Consider the following 16618-nt stretch of genomic DNA (forward strand, 5'->3'; position numbering starts at 1 on the left):
ACTGACTGAACAACGGTGGAGGGGAAAACAATTTTGTTTGTAATGCACAAAGCAGTGAAAAATGAGCAAACAGCAACTTACTGTCCCAGGAATATCCTCTTTGTCGACAGAACACACTGTCCCCAGGCTTCACGAGTCTAACTCTACTTCTCTAGAAAGTAGTGACAACTGCTGACAGTGAGGTCGGTGTTTTATCCAGAGGTGGAAGAATTACTTGGGTGCTTTAGTACAAATAGGGTGTCAAAATAAAATATTTCCTGCATAAGATGCAGTGGTATAGACATGCCAATTGTACTCACAGTACAGTGCCTCAAATTTGCGATTAAGTACTTGAGTAGATTTTCTTAGTTACTTACACATATAAAATGTATAATAATACTTAGAGCACCACAAGAGAAATTCAATATACCTCCATTGTATTGAGTGGAGTGCTACTATAGGTAAAAGAGTGAAAATATCTTCTTAATAATTTGGGTGAACCAACCCTTTAAGGTGGAATCATGTCCTGCTACAATAGCAGCCGGATGGACAACAAGGATATATTACCTTTACTTTGTTAGATCACTAACAGCAGTTTCAGTTAGCGGGTACGTCTCCCAAACTTATAGTCCTTTTGATACCAAACTTCCTATGTGTGTTTTTGTGGAGTTTCCTTGCTGTTATGCAGCTGAAAAATACCTCCAGGTGGTCACATGTGGGTTTCTTCCTGAGAACATGAACTCTTAACCTTCACATGACCACCAGGATGAAGAGACTCTGTTGATTTCAACTGAGTGTAGTTCACATCACTGAAGCACAGAATTAGGTTCAGCCAAACATTAAAATGTGTTTTTGTCATCTTTTTCTTACATTGTATGTGTATTGGGAAGAAATCTCAGTAGAGAAGAAATTACTGCAGTAGCCAATAATCTTGTATCAAGACTGACTTGAAAAAAAATCCAAACTAATCTGTCATTTAATGATTGTGAAATAGTGAAAATAGAAGGGTTACATTTTGAAATACTCTTAACTGCAGTAAGAGCTGAGAACCCATTTTCAGGTTATATTTGTGTGTTACCACCTCTGTATGGCTGTGAGAGACTGACGCTGGCTGTCATCCACCTGCCCTCAGGCCGGACGGCACACCGGTGCTGTGCGGGGTGACACGTGTCGGTCTCGTGGCCAAAGGCCTGCTGATCAAAGGGGACATGGACCTGGAACTGGTGCTGATGTGCCGGGAGAAACCCACCAAACTGCTGCTGTACACCATCAGCGCCAACCTCCCCCTGCAGATCCAGGTACACTCAGCCACACCTCCAGCACTGCAGTGTTGAGCACGGTGCATCCAAAATGAGCCATGAAAGCACAGCTGAGGAAACAACCTTGGGGTGGGGAGGCTTTTAAAAAAAGCATCTTTGTAATCCAGGCTTCAGTGGAAACACTTGTCCACAGAGAACAAGGAAAAGTTCTTTGTGTGCATGATAAAAGAGTTTATCTGGTGACATTGGAGAAAAGACATGCTGACACCCCAAAGTGGAGCACGTCTTGACGATACTAATAATAATCGGGGACGCTGAATTTGAAGGGGTGTGTATAAGACTGTCATAACCATGTCTTAACACCTGTCACGTACCTGAAGGAGTCTTTATGAATGGCAAAGACTGTTATTTTCTGTCGTTCAGTCAGTTATGTAGTTTTTAAATTCAAAGTTGACATAGTTTGAGATGTCTTTGCTATGACAAGCCTCATAATGACATTTTTATGACATCTCCAAATGGTACCACTGTAGTTGAGGTCAAAGGAATTATTCACGACACATTTATAAAGTCAAAACCAACTACATATGACAGCATAATGTATTGTTATAACATAAAGCTAAGCAAAGTTTGATAATAAAGTAATAAGACATAAGACATCTAAAACAATTTAAACTATGCATTATGAATGACTCAAATGACTGAATAATAAACAAGTCTTATGCACACTCCTTCAAATTAAGTGTTGCCAATAATACAAATAGTACAGACTTTGCAAAGCTGTGACAGTATATTACATTGTACATTATTTATTTTGAATACATAGAGTTCATATTGTAAACAGTATAAAACATTCAGAGTGTAGCATTATATACATTGAGACATTTAATTTGGTCATAAAGGAGTGCAGACACTAACAAACATAATTTGACTCATACCGATCAGTGTTGCCTCTGTGTATTTTTACATGCAGTTAGAAATACCAGAGGGTAAAAGAAACCTGTAAAGCATTAAACAAAATCATCCTCTGTCAGCTGGAATATGTGGGTGTGTTTTCATTAGTGATGGGTGAGATGGGAAACAAATGACAAATGAGCCTTTGAGATTAGATTACATTGTTGGACAACAGAACAACACTACGTTTTTACACATTGTAGTGATATACTATGCTTTTGCATTCCCTGTAAAATGAGAGTAAATAGATGTTTTGGAATCGGTACAAAATATATTCCTTCAGATATTCACAGGATAATATGGCATGATAGCCCCAATCACAATGTTTACCAGAACTTACTGATAGAAACCCCCTGCATCACATACATACAGTCTAATGGCAGCAACATACTGAATGTCTCCTTTTGTCATGATTTTATGTCAAAGTATAAACATCTTATTCATTTGAAATGCACGTTTTATGCTTTCAACCTAAAATACACAGATATCAGAATTAACTCAGGCATGTTTTCTCACTGGGGTCTGTCTGACTGTATGGCTAAACAGGATGGTACACAGCCAAATGTTTATTTTTAAAACAGAACCGTTTAAAAAAAAATGTTGCTTATTGGCTTGCAGGTTTGTCAAACATGGTTAAAAATAAATATTATTCAGTTTAAACATATTTTGAGCAATAAGAGCTAGTTGACACTCAGAATTGTTTTAAGAATATTTAGTTTTATAAGAATGTGAAAGGACACTAACAAGATTAAACCTTTAACTTATGTGTGTCTGAACAAAATGAGCAGGAGAGATGATGAAAGTATGTGACCACACGGGGAGAAGTGATATATGTAAACACATTGGCTCCTACCAGCTGAATACTAATGACACACCATGACATGGACTGGAGTCACACAATTATCCTCTCAAGTGAATTTTGAATATTGAGCCACCTCCATATCAGCAAGTGTCTAAAGTCTGTGTCCTTGTCCCTGCATTTTGTCATTAACAGCTGCCATTACTCCAGAACACCAGCGGTTACAGAGTAAAGAGTGCACTCTTGAAATGACACTCATGATTATCACAAGCAGTCAGGTCTCCTAGCATTAGCTTAATTAGCCTTAGTAATGAAATGATAACCACTGCAAAAATACCACTGATTTACTGCTATTTTATCCCCAACAAAACAACCGCAAACATCCTGTTTTATTAATATTTCAACACACTATAATTAAAAAATATCACTTCAATAAAGATAGTCATGAAGTCACCCTCTAACCCAGAGTTGTGTGACAAGAGAACAAGTTTAAATTATTAACAGCACAAACCAGTAAAGAAAAGTTTAAGCCTGAATGGATCAAAACACTCTCCTGTCTCCAGAATAATCATGTATTACAGAGATGTTTTAGGGCTAAATAAATCATTTCTCAGGGAGAAAATGTTTTTTTTATTCGTAAACCAGATGAAAGGATTATTTTTTATTCAATGGGAAAGGGGGATGCACAGGATATGACTTGAGGTGGATATGATATGAAAAGGAAGTGGCCTGTGCTACTGAGGATATGCTTGATTTATCTCTGCCACTCTGCCTCCGTGAGATGCAGCATAATCTTCACACCCCAACTTCTGACCACTGGGAACTTGTCTCTTTACAGCACTGACTCACTGTTTCAATTGGAAATTACGCATCCCAGCAACCTTGAGAGTTTTGTGTGTTTTTAACATCCCAAATTCTGAGCCAAAGAGCTGTACAAATAATTCTATCAAAAGATCTCTACCCTTCAGTTGGGTTTCCACGTAGTCTAGCCCCCCCTTCCCCCAAGCATCTGCTTGCTAACAAAGCAGTGCCGTCATACAGAGCCTAACTGTGCTTCCTGTGCCCCCATCTCAGTTAATTACCTGACATAGCTGTCGTGCGTGCTTCATCATCAATGGAGGAAACCATTTGAAGCTCTCATTTCCTGGGCCAAACTGGGAGAGATTGACAGGCAGAGGGGGTGATGGATGGGGTCATTTCTCACAGAGACGAGATAGAGAGAATGCACTTGAAAACATGCCACTGGAGGTAACACAAATCTTGAGGAAAAACAAGATAGTTTGGCGTGCTGGGAATTTGCTCGCAAAAACAACAGGAGTAGAAACTGTGAATGAAATGTGGAGAAAAGCTGCATGTAAACACAGCTATTTGTGACTTTTGTTGCTTCAATAGGCCTGTTTGGTATTGACAAAAAATGTTTTCAAGTCAAATTATGTATTTATTCCTACTTTAGTCATCTCAGCACCCAAATATCATTAATATGTGCGAATCCAGTAAAGTCACAAATAAAAGTCAGTATCTGAATAATAGAATTCCATCAGTACTATGGGGGGAGTAAAATGGGGCTTGATTTTATGAAAATTTCAAGTATTATAACTTTAAGATACTGAACCCAACACTCATATTAAAATTTCACCATGAAAGGGAGGGATTATTCTTTGAACGCCTGGAAGGCTTTTATCATGAAACACATGTACAGGAAGTGTTTCATTGTCGGTAATTTAACAGCAAACAAAAACCAGCAGTAGAAATCGTAAATAAACCCAGAGCAACAGAATAGTGAGTGACTGAGAGGATACTAGTGGAGTTAGTGCTGTGGAAATACACATTATCCTGAATTTATCAAGAAAGCAAGTAAACATCAAGCAAGTACTGAGTTTACATCAATGACAAACAGCATCAAACAACCAATAACTTAAAGAGGGTCAGGAACAGGCAGGTTTTTAACTAAAATATGATGAAATATACCTTTTAAAATGAGCAACATTAAGAAAAAAGGCCTGTCTCTAGACGCCCTTTGCAAACATGAAATATGTAACATTGATGACTTCATCTATGTGTTAAAGTGATGCTTTCTGTCATTCTGTCTGCACAGGTTACTTTTTTTTTTTAACAACATTTTTCCTAGTGGCTGTATTTAAATACGTCAGGACATTTCCAAAAAGAGCTATGATGCTCATGTGAAACTTTAAATAATGATCTTAGACAGTGTCTACTAAGTAAAATTATGACAGTGACCTTAATCAGGTGGACGAGATCTGCTTTTAATGCCTCTCTGCACATTTTCTGTTGTTCAGCTGCAGCCTTTATGTCAGTCTGACAAAATTCAGACGTGTTAGATGTGATACTGAAATGTTACAGGTCTGACTATAAGCCTGCTTCAAATAAAGGCCAGTTGCATAGAACCACTTGGCCAAGGTTGACCTTAAATTTTCATTTTCCCTAGAAAAAATTATCTGTTTAAAATTACCGTAAGCATTTCTTAAAGGGTGTTCAACCGACTTTTATGCATTGACTGATGCATTGCTAAAAGCTACCAGCTACCCTTAACAGTGAAATAAATTGTGGTACAGTAGCTGAGTTTATCGTGATTGAAGAGGAAGAGGAGAAAATACCAAGCCTCATTTTTCTGGCACACTATGAGCAATGTTAGTAACTTGTTAGACAGTATAGATTTGAGCATCAGTTTGCACCAGCAACTTCAACTGTCTCATATATTAACAGTCGTTGTCCTGTCGGTGTTTCTCCCTTCTTGCTGTCATAGTAATATTTACATATTTCTTCATTACTTCATCTACTGTTTTTTTCACAGCAAGATTTCTCGCATTAACACTGACAAATATGCTTGTGCATATTTGTTATGGCTGGGTTGAATTTACTTTGGATTATGTGCTTTAGCTTCCTTTATTCTTTGAGGATAACAACATTCTCATTTTCTCCAGAGATTGGCTTTCTTTGCCTTTTTGTATTCTCTTTATTGTCCATTTTGGAGAAGTGAGCCAACACTGACAACGATGCTGTTTAAGATGATGTGAAGCATAATCACGGTAGCTGAAATGCACACGTGCTGTGTATATATGGCAGTAAGTACTGTGAAAAGCCTTGGTACAAACACTTGTAAGAGGCTTTATGCAACACTCCCAAATGCCCCTCAGTGTAGGGAAATATTCTGCAAACTTGAGAATTGATTTACAGAAGTGTTATACATGTAATGTAGTGATTCTGCACACTCCAAGACCTTGTTCAGAGAGCATGCCTTAAACAAATCCTCCAACAAAGTAGTACTGCAGCACCTGGTTCTTTATAAACAACAGGAGTCAATGTTACCACTGTGATATTCGATTTTTAATTAATCGTGCAGCCCTGCCTTGCAGACAATGACGGAGGACAAATACGAGGTGCAGTCATGCGTGCCTGAGGCAGCCATCCGGGTCTGCAACACCAAAGACCCCCAACTCATGCTGAAGATCACCCTCTCCTCCTTAGCCATGAGAGAGGAACCACAGAGCACCACAGAAGAAGGTATGTCCCAACGCCCTTTCCCACTCCCTTTACATGCCTCCTGTTTAGAAAGATGTGTGCCCCGTTTTTATTTGACCTTTATATGACAACAGAGGGCCGAGAGAGAGGAAGAGGGTGAGGAAGAGGGGGGAGGGTCATACTGGAATGTAAAGGTATAAAAGTCAGATGACACCTGAGCTTGACATGGGAGATAATTTGGGGAAAATTGGGGAGGATGATACACTGAGAGGACTGAAAGCTGAGAGGCAAAGAGGAGAAAAAGGAGAAGGGATGATATGGATCTGGGTCAAGTGTGGTGGAAATAGCAGATGGCCGGTGCAGGATGATTTCCGCAGGGGATGTGTTGGGTTGGGATTGGTGAAAAAGGAGATGTCTGTCTCAGGTGTCCTCTTGCATCATCCTGCATCTGACGTGAAAGGATTCAGCAACCCAAAAATCAGAGTGGGTAAGTTGTTCGTTTTGACCAGACAGATTACAAACAAACATAATTTTAGGCCAGAAATTTATTTATTTTATGGAATTAATCACTGAAGAGCAAGAGACGGTTGTTCAAGTGAAATAGTTCCACTTCCTCTAAAGACAAATTATCTCAGTAGCTGTTAAAAAATCACCTCAATTCAACAAACATTGATGGGAAACTCTCCATTCTGTCAGGTGCCCGTACAGTTTTTCGACTGTGTTTGCTTTCTCACACGAATGGGAATGAAATTAAAAATGAATGAAAGGCAGAGTCAGAAGTGAAGAGCTGCCATTATGGAACAGCGAGTCTCATTGTGGTCCCGCTCCCAGTGGGAAAGATTGAGTCGAGCCATCACGAAAGGTAGAAAAATGAATTGTGCCAAACAGGAGAGAAGCATCCAGAGCACAGCTGTCGAGTGCAAGGAGAAACCCATTTTTCCTTCAGGTTCAACATCCTGTCAGCACAAACAAGGACAGTGTCTTTTTTTTTTTGTCTCACCCTGGTTTGTTTTAGTGTGAAATCCCATAAACACAGACTGTCCCTCACACGCTGCTGGAAACACACAAACAAAACCAGAGCCGATGATCCTAACAATGTTTCCTACACTCAAAAAAAACAGAAGAATGTAAACAGCTTATTAAGATTGTAGCCTCAGGGGTTCTTCTAGATGGTTCCCAGAAGAATCCCTTTATTTAGGGTTTATTAACTCTCTGCTCAGGGTGTGGATCTAATATCCGGTTCCATTTAAGATCCAGTTCCTGGTTGGCAAAATATCTGCATGCACCAAGAGCAGAGGGTAATGAATCTCTTATTGAATGTTTTTTCAGTAGAGAGACAAATGTATTAAACATTCAGGTAGCAGGCCCCTCATTATTAGCCATTGCTGAATGTTACTGTCACCGGCTGAAATGATAAATGCCAATTCCAAAATGTAACTTGGTACATTGTCTTGTTAATGTCTTAAAAGATATGTGATTCTCACTGGACAGGACGCTACAAACATCTCAGACCTTATAGAATATGATGCATTGCTGTAGATTAAACTACACAGCAGTATAAAGTTGTTAAAATGAGCTCAACCTTAAGCATCTACAGCAGTAAAATGTAACAGACACATGAATGCAGCTGTAACATAAATCAAAGCATCATAATAATTAGCACCAGCTGCATTTACATGGACCCTAAGTAATGAGAATAACAGCAGAATCAGAATAAAAGTGGTTAATCTAAACACCTAAATCGGAGACTGAGCCGATCTTCCGGTATTGGAATGAATTTTTAATTGTATTGAGAGGGGTGGTGTAACCTTTGATAATCTAGGAAAATAATAACCATGTAAACCCTTATTCTAATCGTTTCTGTCTGGTTGGGATAAATATATTCTTTCTCCGTGTGTCTGCCCCATGTGAGAGTAGGTGATGTGTCACAAACGGGAACATGGCAGTAGTAAACCAGAAGTGTTTGTCAGTAGCAGTTACAACTTTTCTGTTAGAAACTTTAAAAGATTTCTAGACAATAATATTGTTCCCACTAATATTATTCCCAGGATATTATGTGGGTCCAACTTGAGAATGACCAACTTGTTTGTTCACTGACGGTTGGCAGCGGGAACCATTTCTTCTTTTGCTGCTCCAGTTTGCACATGTCAAGACAGTTATATTCTGATTAATTCTTTTTGGCATGTAAGCACACATGTTTAATGAGATCACTTTATTTAGCAGCCATGTAAACAGTTAAGTTGGAATTTCTAATCAGAATGATTTGAATCAGATTGCTGAAATATTATTCATGTAAACTTAGCTACTAGTATTTTTACTTTCAATTTTCATTAATGATATTTACATGCTTTTTCTTAAGAAATTATTTGAATGTAGCATTTTTCTGGTAAGTCTGGTATTAGTACTATCATTTTAGTAAAGTATCTGGATACTTCTTACACCACTGATCAGTTGATCCCTTGACATTAGTATCAGAAGTTGGAATCTCCCAGTTAAATTTTCATATCTATCATATCACAATTACTGCAAAGATCTTGCACACCCGAGTGTGGAAAAACAAAACAACTGTCAGACACTTCACTCACTTTATTAACAAAATTTCAGTCCTTGTACGTTCATCAGTTTATGCTGTGTATTTTCAAAACCCAACCCCATCTTTGTTACTTAACATCTCATATTTGACGGTTCTTCAAGGAACCCATTCAGGAATATTTCTGTTGAGTAACATGTACCTGGTTCCCCTTGGCTCTTAGATGACCCCTGGTTTTTAGAGTGTACCTCCTGTAGCTGGCCTCTGCTCACTGACTGTTGGTTTTGTTGCCGTAGCTCCGCAGGTCAGCGCGCTGTGTGGATTGACACTTCTCTGCGGCCCCGCTGCTGACGAGGCGCCCCCCCCACCCAGCAGCAGGAAACCCCGGGTACAAGGGGCTTCCCCGACAACCAAATCAAACCAACCCACTCACTTTCTGCCTTAGACATGCTCCTCTACCCCCCCTCCTCCCCCCTTCCTCTGTTGACTGGACTTCTCTCTGGGTCACCATGAAATTCTGGTCCATGTCTTCTACCGAGCACGTAGACTAAAAGGACAAAATGACAACATCAACCAGCAGCCCATGGACAGATCTGTGCTTCTTTTGCTTTAATTACAGGGGCTGATGAATTTTTATTGGCTCAGAATGACATCCCATAATTTCATGTTGTAAAAACGGTGTTAATTGAATTAATCTGATGTCCTGGTCACTAATCAAAATTCCCCTAAGCTGATGTCAGGGAGAATTTAGTGGGGGTTGTCCTTATCTGTTATGTGGTCTTGACCTGTGAGTGATGGTTTTCCTTCATGGCCTGCCTCTGGGAAACAGCTTCCACCATTCATCTGCATACCAGGATATCAATCATACAAGATACAAGCCTCTAAAGTGAAGGAACGCGTGTATTTTTAGCCCCACAGACTATTATTTCTATGGAGTTTTGAGTATGCCACCAGAATAATTCGGTGTTGAATGACTGAGTCCTGCTGCCGCTCTGAATGGGATCTAATTTAATTTGTAGGTGGCACTCTGCATATACGTGTTTAAATTAAAGAGAATCATCTCTAGATGAAAGCTAATCAGAAAATGGGAACTAGATGTCAAAGCGGGAGACACATTAATTGCGAGATTGAATGTGATAGCAGAGAGTAGAAGTAAGTAAACAAGAAAATTAGGGCTTAAAGTATTATCATTATTATTAAAAACAATTACTGCAATAGAAAAAGTAGCCGCAATCATTTACGTTTACATACAATACACATAGTGAAATGTGTCAAACGTTGGGCGAGCATTCCTGTGGAAGTCCAGTATTGATGATAAATGATGTTTTGACCCACAGTGCTGTATCATTATTAGGTCGTGCAGTGGGTATCAGACTGTGGTGTCATAAATCTACTGAGCACTCTCTGACAGGTGACACCACTCTAACCCTGACCTAACGTACCTTTAAGCTGCCATTGAAATCCTACTCTCACCCAAATAAAGATCAGATGCTCAGCTGCTGAACCACGCCTATGTATCAGCCGAACGAAGTAAATATTTGATTAGGGGATGGAAAGGAGGGTAACATTCACTGACTCCTGCATCTCAAATGTGATAAATGCTATGGTTCTCAGGTTTGTAGTGTTGGTAGTTCAGGATCTTTGAATTTTAAACTGATGTTTAAAAATAGGAAGAAGCTTTTTTGAGTTCTGGAATTTTGATATTTGGTATTTTTCACTATATTCTGACATGTTAAAGGCTACACAAATGATTAATCTATTAAAATAAACTAAAGTTGTCCTTTGCATTTCCTAGTTTTTACTGCATTAACCTGCCCATTTGAGGTGGCCTTCACTCAGGGACTACTGATATATTTGTAGTAATATATGCACTGTGTGTTGTCCCTATTGAATTAAGTTGAATAAATGGAATTAATACGTAACCTTTGAAATGCTTTTTGAAATAACATTTAAAATTCTACTGTAAAATTAAATTATTAGTTCAGATTTTAAAGGTAGAATTTTCACAATTGTTTGTAAACGCACCTCCAACTCAGCTCAGCCTAATATTTGTTGTATTGAAAAGTTGAGTCCGGTCCAGAATGTAAGGTATGACAGCACAAGAAAATTATTTAGCCTTACATTTTCATGAGTGCGTCTTTAGATTGCATCAGTCCAAAAACCTTGGCAACATTAGAGCCACTGGCGATCAAGAACCACTTCTATACTTCTTAGTGTTTTTAGTTTCTTGCCACAAAGTATTTTTAAGAGGGAAAAGTAATTTAATGGCTTCTGTCGGGTTTCACTTCAGTTCCCAAATTCATTTGTTTTCCGGTCTCCAGGTGCACCGAGCAAGCAAAACTGTGGAAGTGTTCCTAAAAGTGCTGGATTAAAAAAGTTTACTTTGACAAATCACGCCATTAGCTCCAGATTTCCTGTCAGAGTGGTACATTAAATTACCCTGAAGTCCCCTGGGGCAGACCATGAAGGTCCTCAGTCCTTGGTCTTGGAGGAGGAGTGACACGGGACGAACCCTGTGTCTCTCATCAGCTCCTTCGTTTGTCTTCCACCTCTTCCATCCTGTTCAGCTTTCACTGCGGTCTCTACAGCAACAGACTGCTAAACCACACACACCGCTCCTCAGCTCACATTACTGCTGATGAATCACACGCAGACGGATAAATTGGACTTTGAATACTGCGTATATTTGGAATTAGAGACTACAGTGTAACCTCCTCCCTACGAGCAAGAGCTTTTTATAATGCTCTGTGTCAGCATTACTGTCAGCTTTGTAGAAAATAGCCATGATTTAATCTCTGCTGGCTATTGCTCATTGGAAGAGATCTTTGAACCGTAATGAGACTGATTCCACCATGATGGGACATTTATCAAGATTTAATATTTGCACCTTGGCAAGCCGAAGAGTAAAGATAATGTGTAAAGTTGCAGAGAAGTCACTATCTGAGATTTCCTGGATGAGATCACTGATAACCTGTGAGCTCTGCAGTGTGGTCTGCAGTCTGTTCCCCCTTTTGTTCGTCTGCTTGACTGTCCCACAGTGGGCACCCCTTAGCTGCTCCCGAGAACAAACAGCCTTCACTTTCTTTCCAGGGTGGCGTTCTCACTCTCAGATGTTTATGTTGTCGTTGTCATCTGCTGTCACTCTTCTTCTGCTGTCGTTCTCCCATGGCTCGGCCTCCAGTCATGGCAGGAGTGCTCCCCACAGGAACCCGGTGTGGAGAGACTGTTTCAGTCAAACATAAACATCTGACCGACCCCGCAAGAGTGAAAATACTAGCATGGCGCCCCAGAAAACTGCAGAGCAAGCTGCCTTTTTGATGACTTCCTTTTCTCTTCAAGTAGAATAGCTAATGTGTCTGCACTGTTCCCTGCCTTTCCCCAATATCTCAGGCATTCCTGAGCCAGTATTTTACAAACGTCTCCTTGTTCCAAAGTGTTAATTTAATCTTTAATCTGGCTTTTGGTCCTGAGTCGTTGCCATGCTCTCATTTTCGTCCTGCGCCGTAATTGATAACACACTAATCTGGCGTGTTCCATCGCCTTCAGCCACTGATCTGCATCTAGAGTGAGACTCCGGCCGGGCAGCAAGACGCATGCGCTCACGTCTACTCCGGTTCCTCCTGTCAATGTTATGAAAGATCCTGCCTTGTGCATGAGAAAACCCCCTCTCCCAGAAAAATCACGGAATCTCTCAAATTTCCCCCCCCTCCCAGCTCATTCGGTCAGATCAGTGGGTTTGCCTAATAATTAGTCGTCCAACCCTGCTGCCTGTGTGTCTGTGTGCGAGTGTGGGAGGTCAGCGTAGTCACGCTCAGTCTGTCCTGTCTCATCCTCTCTCCTCTCTCCAGAGGAGGGCCATCAGGACGACAACAAGGAGAGGCAGCAGGACGAGGAGAAGGAAGCGGAGGAGGATGTCCTGGACAGGCAGAAGTGCCAGGATGCGCTGGCGTCGCTCCGACACGCCAAATGGTTCCAGGTGAGAACAGCTGTGCTGATGACACAATCACTCTCAGTGTCTTTACACTCTGGCAGCCAGTCTTACCCTGAATATTCAACCATGTCTCTGAAAAGGACATTTGTATACTTTAATCTGCAAATATGTTCTGAAGGAAACATAATGCCACTCTGATTCTGGTTTTTATCAACATAATAAAGACATGATTTTAATGAAGCATAGGCAGAGCACTGAGGCTGCTTTTGTATCAGCTGATTGGCAGCAGCTGTTTCATACATGTTACACAATGATTGGCTCATTCACAGCTGTGTGGCCTGTAACATCCAGATATATTCATACAAATGTATAGCACAGACATTATGACCTAACTCTTGCCACTCTACTCTGCTGATACACTCATGCTAACACTGTTTCTGCTTCAGCTCCTCCCATCATCTCAAACTTCCTTTTTTATGTGTTAGGTCTTTTGTTGCAGCTCAGGTTCTCAGACAGCTCCCTCACTTCAAAGAGCAGAGGCTTTTCTGTCAAATCTAAGTGTACAACCATTTTCTATAAAGGTACTTTTCTGTGCCACAGACCCCTATTTGAGAGCCACTGATGACTTATGAATATTAAAGCCCATTTCTGCCATATTCTATGAATATATACCCATAAGTATGTTTCCATTAGTGTATAATCACCTGATAATAATAACTGTGTTTCTGGTACTTTAGAATGAGGCAGAGGGTGTGGAGCCTCTCCCACAGAAAATGCCATGTTGCAGCACAATGTTACCTTAATAGTCCAGAACGGACAAACCAAAGCTGGCCCTAGATACAGCCTTTCATGTTTTGCACAAGTTTCGCAGCCATCGAGAGATGAGAGATGCAAGATGACGTGTTTGTAATCTTGCAATCTGGAAGCTCACTGCTGGATGCCATTAAATCTGCACACTGGGGGGAAGATTTGAGGTCTTGGTTTAATATTAGTGAACTGTGTATTTCAGTATCCCAAACATAACAGCACTCTATTCAGGGTGTGAATCCTGATCTCCAGTATCACCATCCACCTCCACCACTTCCCTAAAATGTCTGAAAGATACAAAGAAAGAAAGACATTGCTACTGAGCATAATCCAGACATCAACCATAATTCCTCCAAAATGTATTTTACAGTTTTTGTAGTACATAGATGTCACTGTTGGAATAGCTCACAATAAGTGCATTTCCCTCCACCTGGTTGTACATTTTCAATTTTGCAGTTAAATATGTGGCAGCAGGAGAAATTTGAAAACAAAAGTCAAAATATCAAAAATAAATGTCACATGGTGCAGTGGAAACGGACTGAGCAAATAAATCATGATGTCCATGAAGCATGTGACTTAATAAATATCTGCAGAAGAGATGAAATATTCCAGCAAACAAAATCTGATCAATGAAGAGACTAACCTTCCTCAGATTAATACATGAAGCAAACAAATGCCATATTTCCATCACGTTTTCCACATGGTTTTTGTTTGTCTGAAGTTTGACTTGAGCACTTCTAATTAATTCATCGTGTTGCGTCCTCTTCTTCTGCAATGATTTAATGGAACCCGACTGTTTATCACAACATGCTCAACTCCTAATATTTGCAAAACAGTAGTGGCATTAATTAGAATTTCTTTGGCAGATTTTCAGAAAATTCAGTTAAAATGTTTGCTACATTTGGATGGAAACTTGACTAATGAGACCAACAGTGCACTGACATAATTGTCAGAAAGTATCACTATCCAGTAATTAGGCAGACAAACCACATTAACTGGTGCATCAAGAGGGTAGGAAGAGAATTAGAATTAAGCTATCTTGAATTTTTAAAGAAATATTAGGGAAAGAAAAGCCAGCATGGAAACAGAAATGTTATTTTTCAGTGCAAGTAAAAGAAAAACTTGACAGAGTGAGATGTAACTCTGAAGGTCACGAAGAGATTCCTCACTAAATCAGGTTTCAGATGAGTTGCAACTCTGTCGTCCTGACTGAAGTGAGAGTTGTTCCGCTCCCGAGGAGGCAGGAGGGAGATGAGAGTCAAGGTCAGGTGAAGCAGCGAGCGGCTTCCCTCGGGGAAGGAGAGCTGAATGCCAAGTGATATCAGAGTGGGGGGGTGCACTGTGGACTAAAGGTGAAGCCGTTCAAGGAGGACTCAGTTTCATCTTATTCACACAGGGCTAATATGACCTGAGGACCTCCACTGCTCTGTAATAACTGCAGATACAATTAGTGACGTTCGTCTCAGCCGCCGTCCACCATGTCTGGAAGGTTTAAATGAAAGCACCTGAATAAAATTACCTACTTTATTGTTGTGAATAGTCATTCTGTGCGAATTGAAATGTCAATAATCTCCAGCGTAATTTGCTATTCCCCTCAAGTACATCCTTTTAGCTTTAGTAGAACCTTGAGATGAGCTTTGTGAAGCATTTCCAGAACAAGAAAAAGTAAATTCATTGCATCTTGTTTACCAGAGATTTCAACAGGTTTTATTATTCCATATACTTATATCAATTTTACTACATGCAGAGATGTCCAGTGAAACATTTGTCACATGAGGTCATCCCTATAATACCACTCCTATAGCTTTAGAAAGAACTATTTTCACTAGTTTGAGGCATAGAATAAGAATACAAGTGCAATAAATGTCTAGGACGCCTGAAGAAACTGGCACAAAAATCTACTTAAAGCATTTCACAGTTGACTACAGGAGGCGACGACTTAAGGGAGAGAGTAACGGGGGCATTCATATATGCATTTCATACTGTACTGTACATCACAAATGAAATCCTCATACAGAACAGCAGCATACATGAAAAAAACATCAAGTGTCTGAGAAAGACTGCTCGAGTTTTTGGTAAATAAAACAGAATAGATCAAACTGTATGAGTGTGATTAAATTTCATGGGAGACTGTCAAAAATGTTCAAATGAAAAACACTGATTGTGAGGGAAATGAACTAAATAAAGATTTGCAGCAAGTCACTTCCCTCCAAGATATGATTTTATATCTTCATATGAATATTCATGCAAGCATTCTAGTCAATCCAATTTTAAAAACCACATTTCTTATCACAGGATTTCTCTCAAATTCTTTTGTTTGTTTCTGTCACCCAGCAAATGACTTCTGTTCATCATCAGATAGTGAAGAGGGAGCAGCTCAATGCTGCTGTAGTAAAAAGACGACAAACATCACTTCTGCTGATTAATTCTAACTAAAAATTATCCATTGTTACATTTTTGAATAAAAACCCACAAACAACATTGTCAAACCCACAACTAGTGTGGTCTGTAAGATAAGAGTTACAGTAATCACAGTTCACACACAGTGGTTATCTGGCAGTTAATATGCTAGATATCAGCCATGTGACCTTCACCTTGCAGGTCATAGTGCTCCTGCATCTAGTGTTTATTTCAATTTTCAATTTATCTGCCGATTATTTTCACAATTAACTGTTAAGTCTATTAAATATATTAAAAAAAAGGTGAGAAATGCAGATCACAATTTCCCAGAGCACAAAGTGATGTCATTAATTTGCATCTTTTGTCCCACCAACAGTCCAAAACCTAAAGACTTTAATTTACTATCATAATGACAAAGGAAATCCTGACATTTAAGAGGCTGGAATAAACACACTTTGCTTGAAAAATGACTGTCAAAATAG

General features: G+C 39.7%; 1 protein-coding gene across 2 annotated transcripts in view; it reads left to right on the plus strand.

Annotated features, from left to right (window-relative positions):
* The window catches only part of LOC146320112 (spermatid perinuclear RNA-binding protein-like), a 90698-nt gene that overhangs the window by 42115 nt on the left and 31965 nt on the right, over nucleotides 1-16618 (plus strand). For both annotated transcript variants that reach the window (XM_084728231.1, XM_084728232.1), the window contains exons 4-6: nucleotides 1112-1277; nucleotides 6363-6510; nucleotides 12847-12974. In XM_084728231.1, coding sequence (XP_084584357.1) covers nucleotides 1112-1277; nucleotides 6363-6510; nucleotides 12847-12974 — 442 coding nt within the window. The remainder of the gene's footprint in view (nucleotides 1-1111; nucleotides 1278-6362; nucleotides 6511-12846; nucleotides 12975-16618) is intronic.

Source organism: Lutjanus erythropterus, chromosome 10 (genome assembly GCF_056507025.1).
Source record: "Lutjanus erythropterus isolate fLutEry1 chromosome 10, fLutEry1.hap2, whole genome shotgun sequence".
In the NCBI taxonomy this organism is placed as follows: Eukaryota; Metazoa; Chordata; class Actinopteri; order Lutjaniformes; family Lutjanidae; genus Lutjanus; species Lutjanus erythropterus.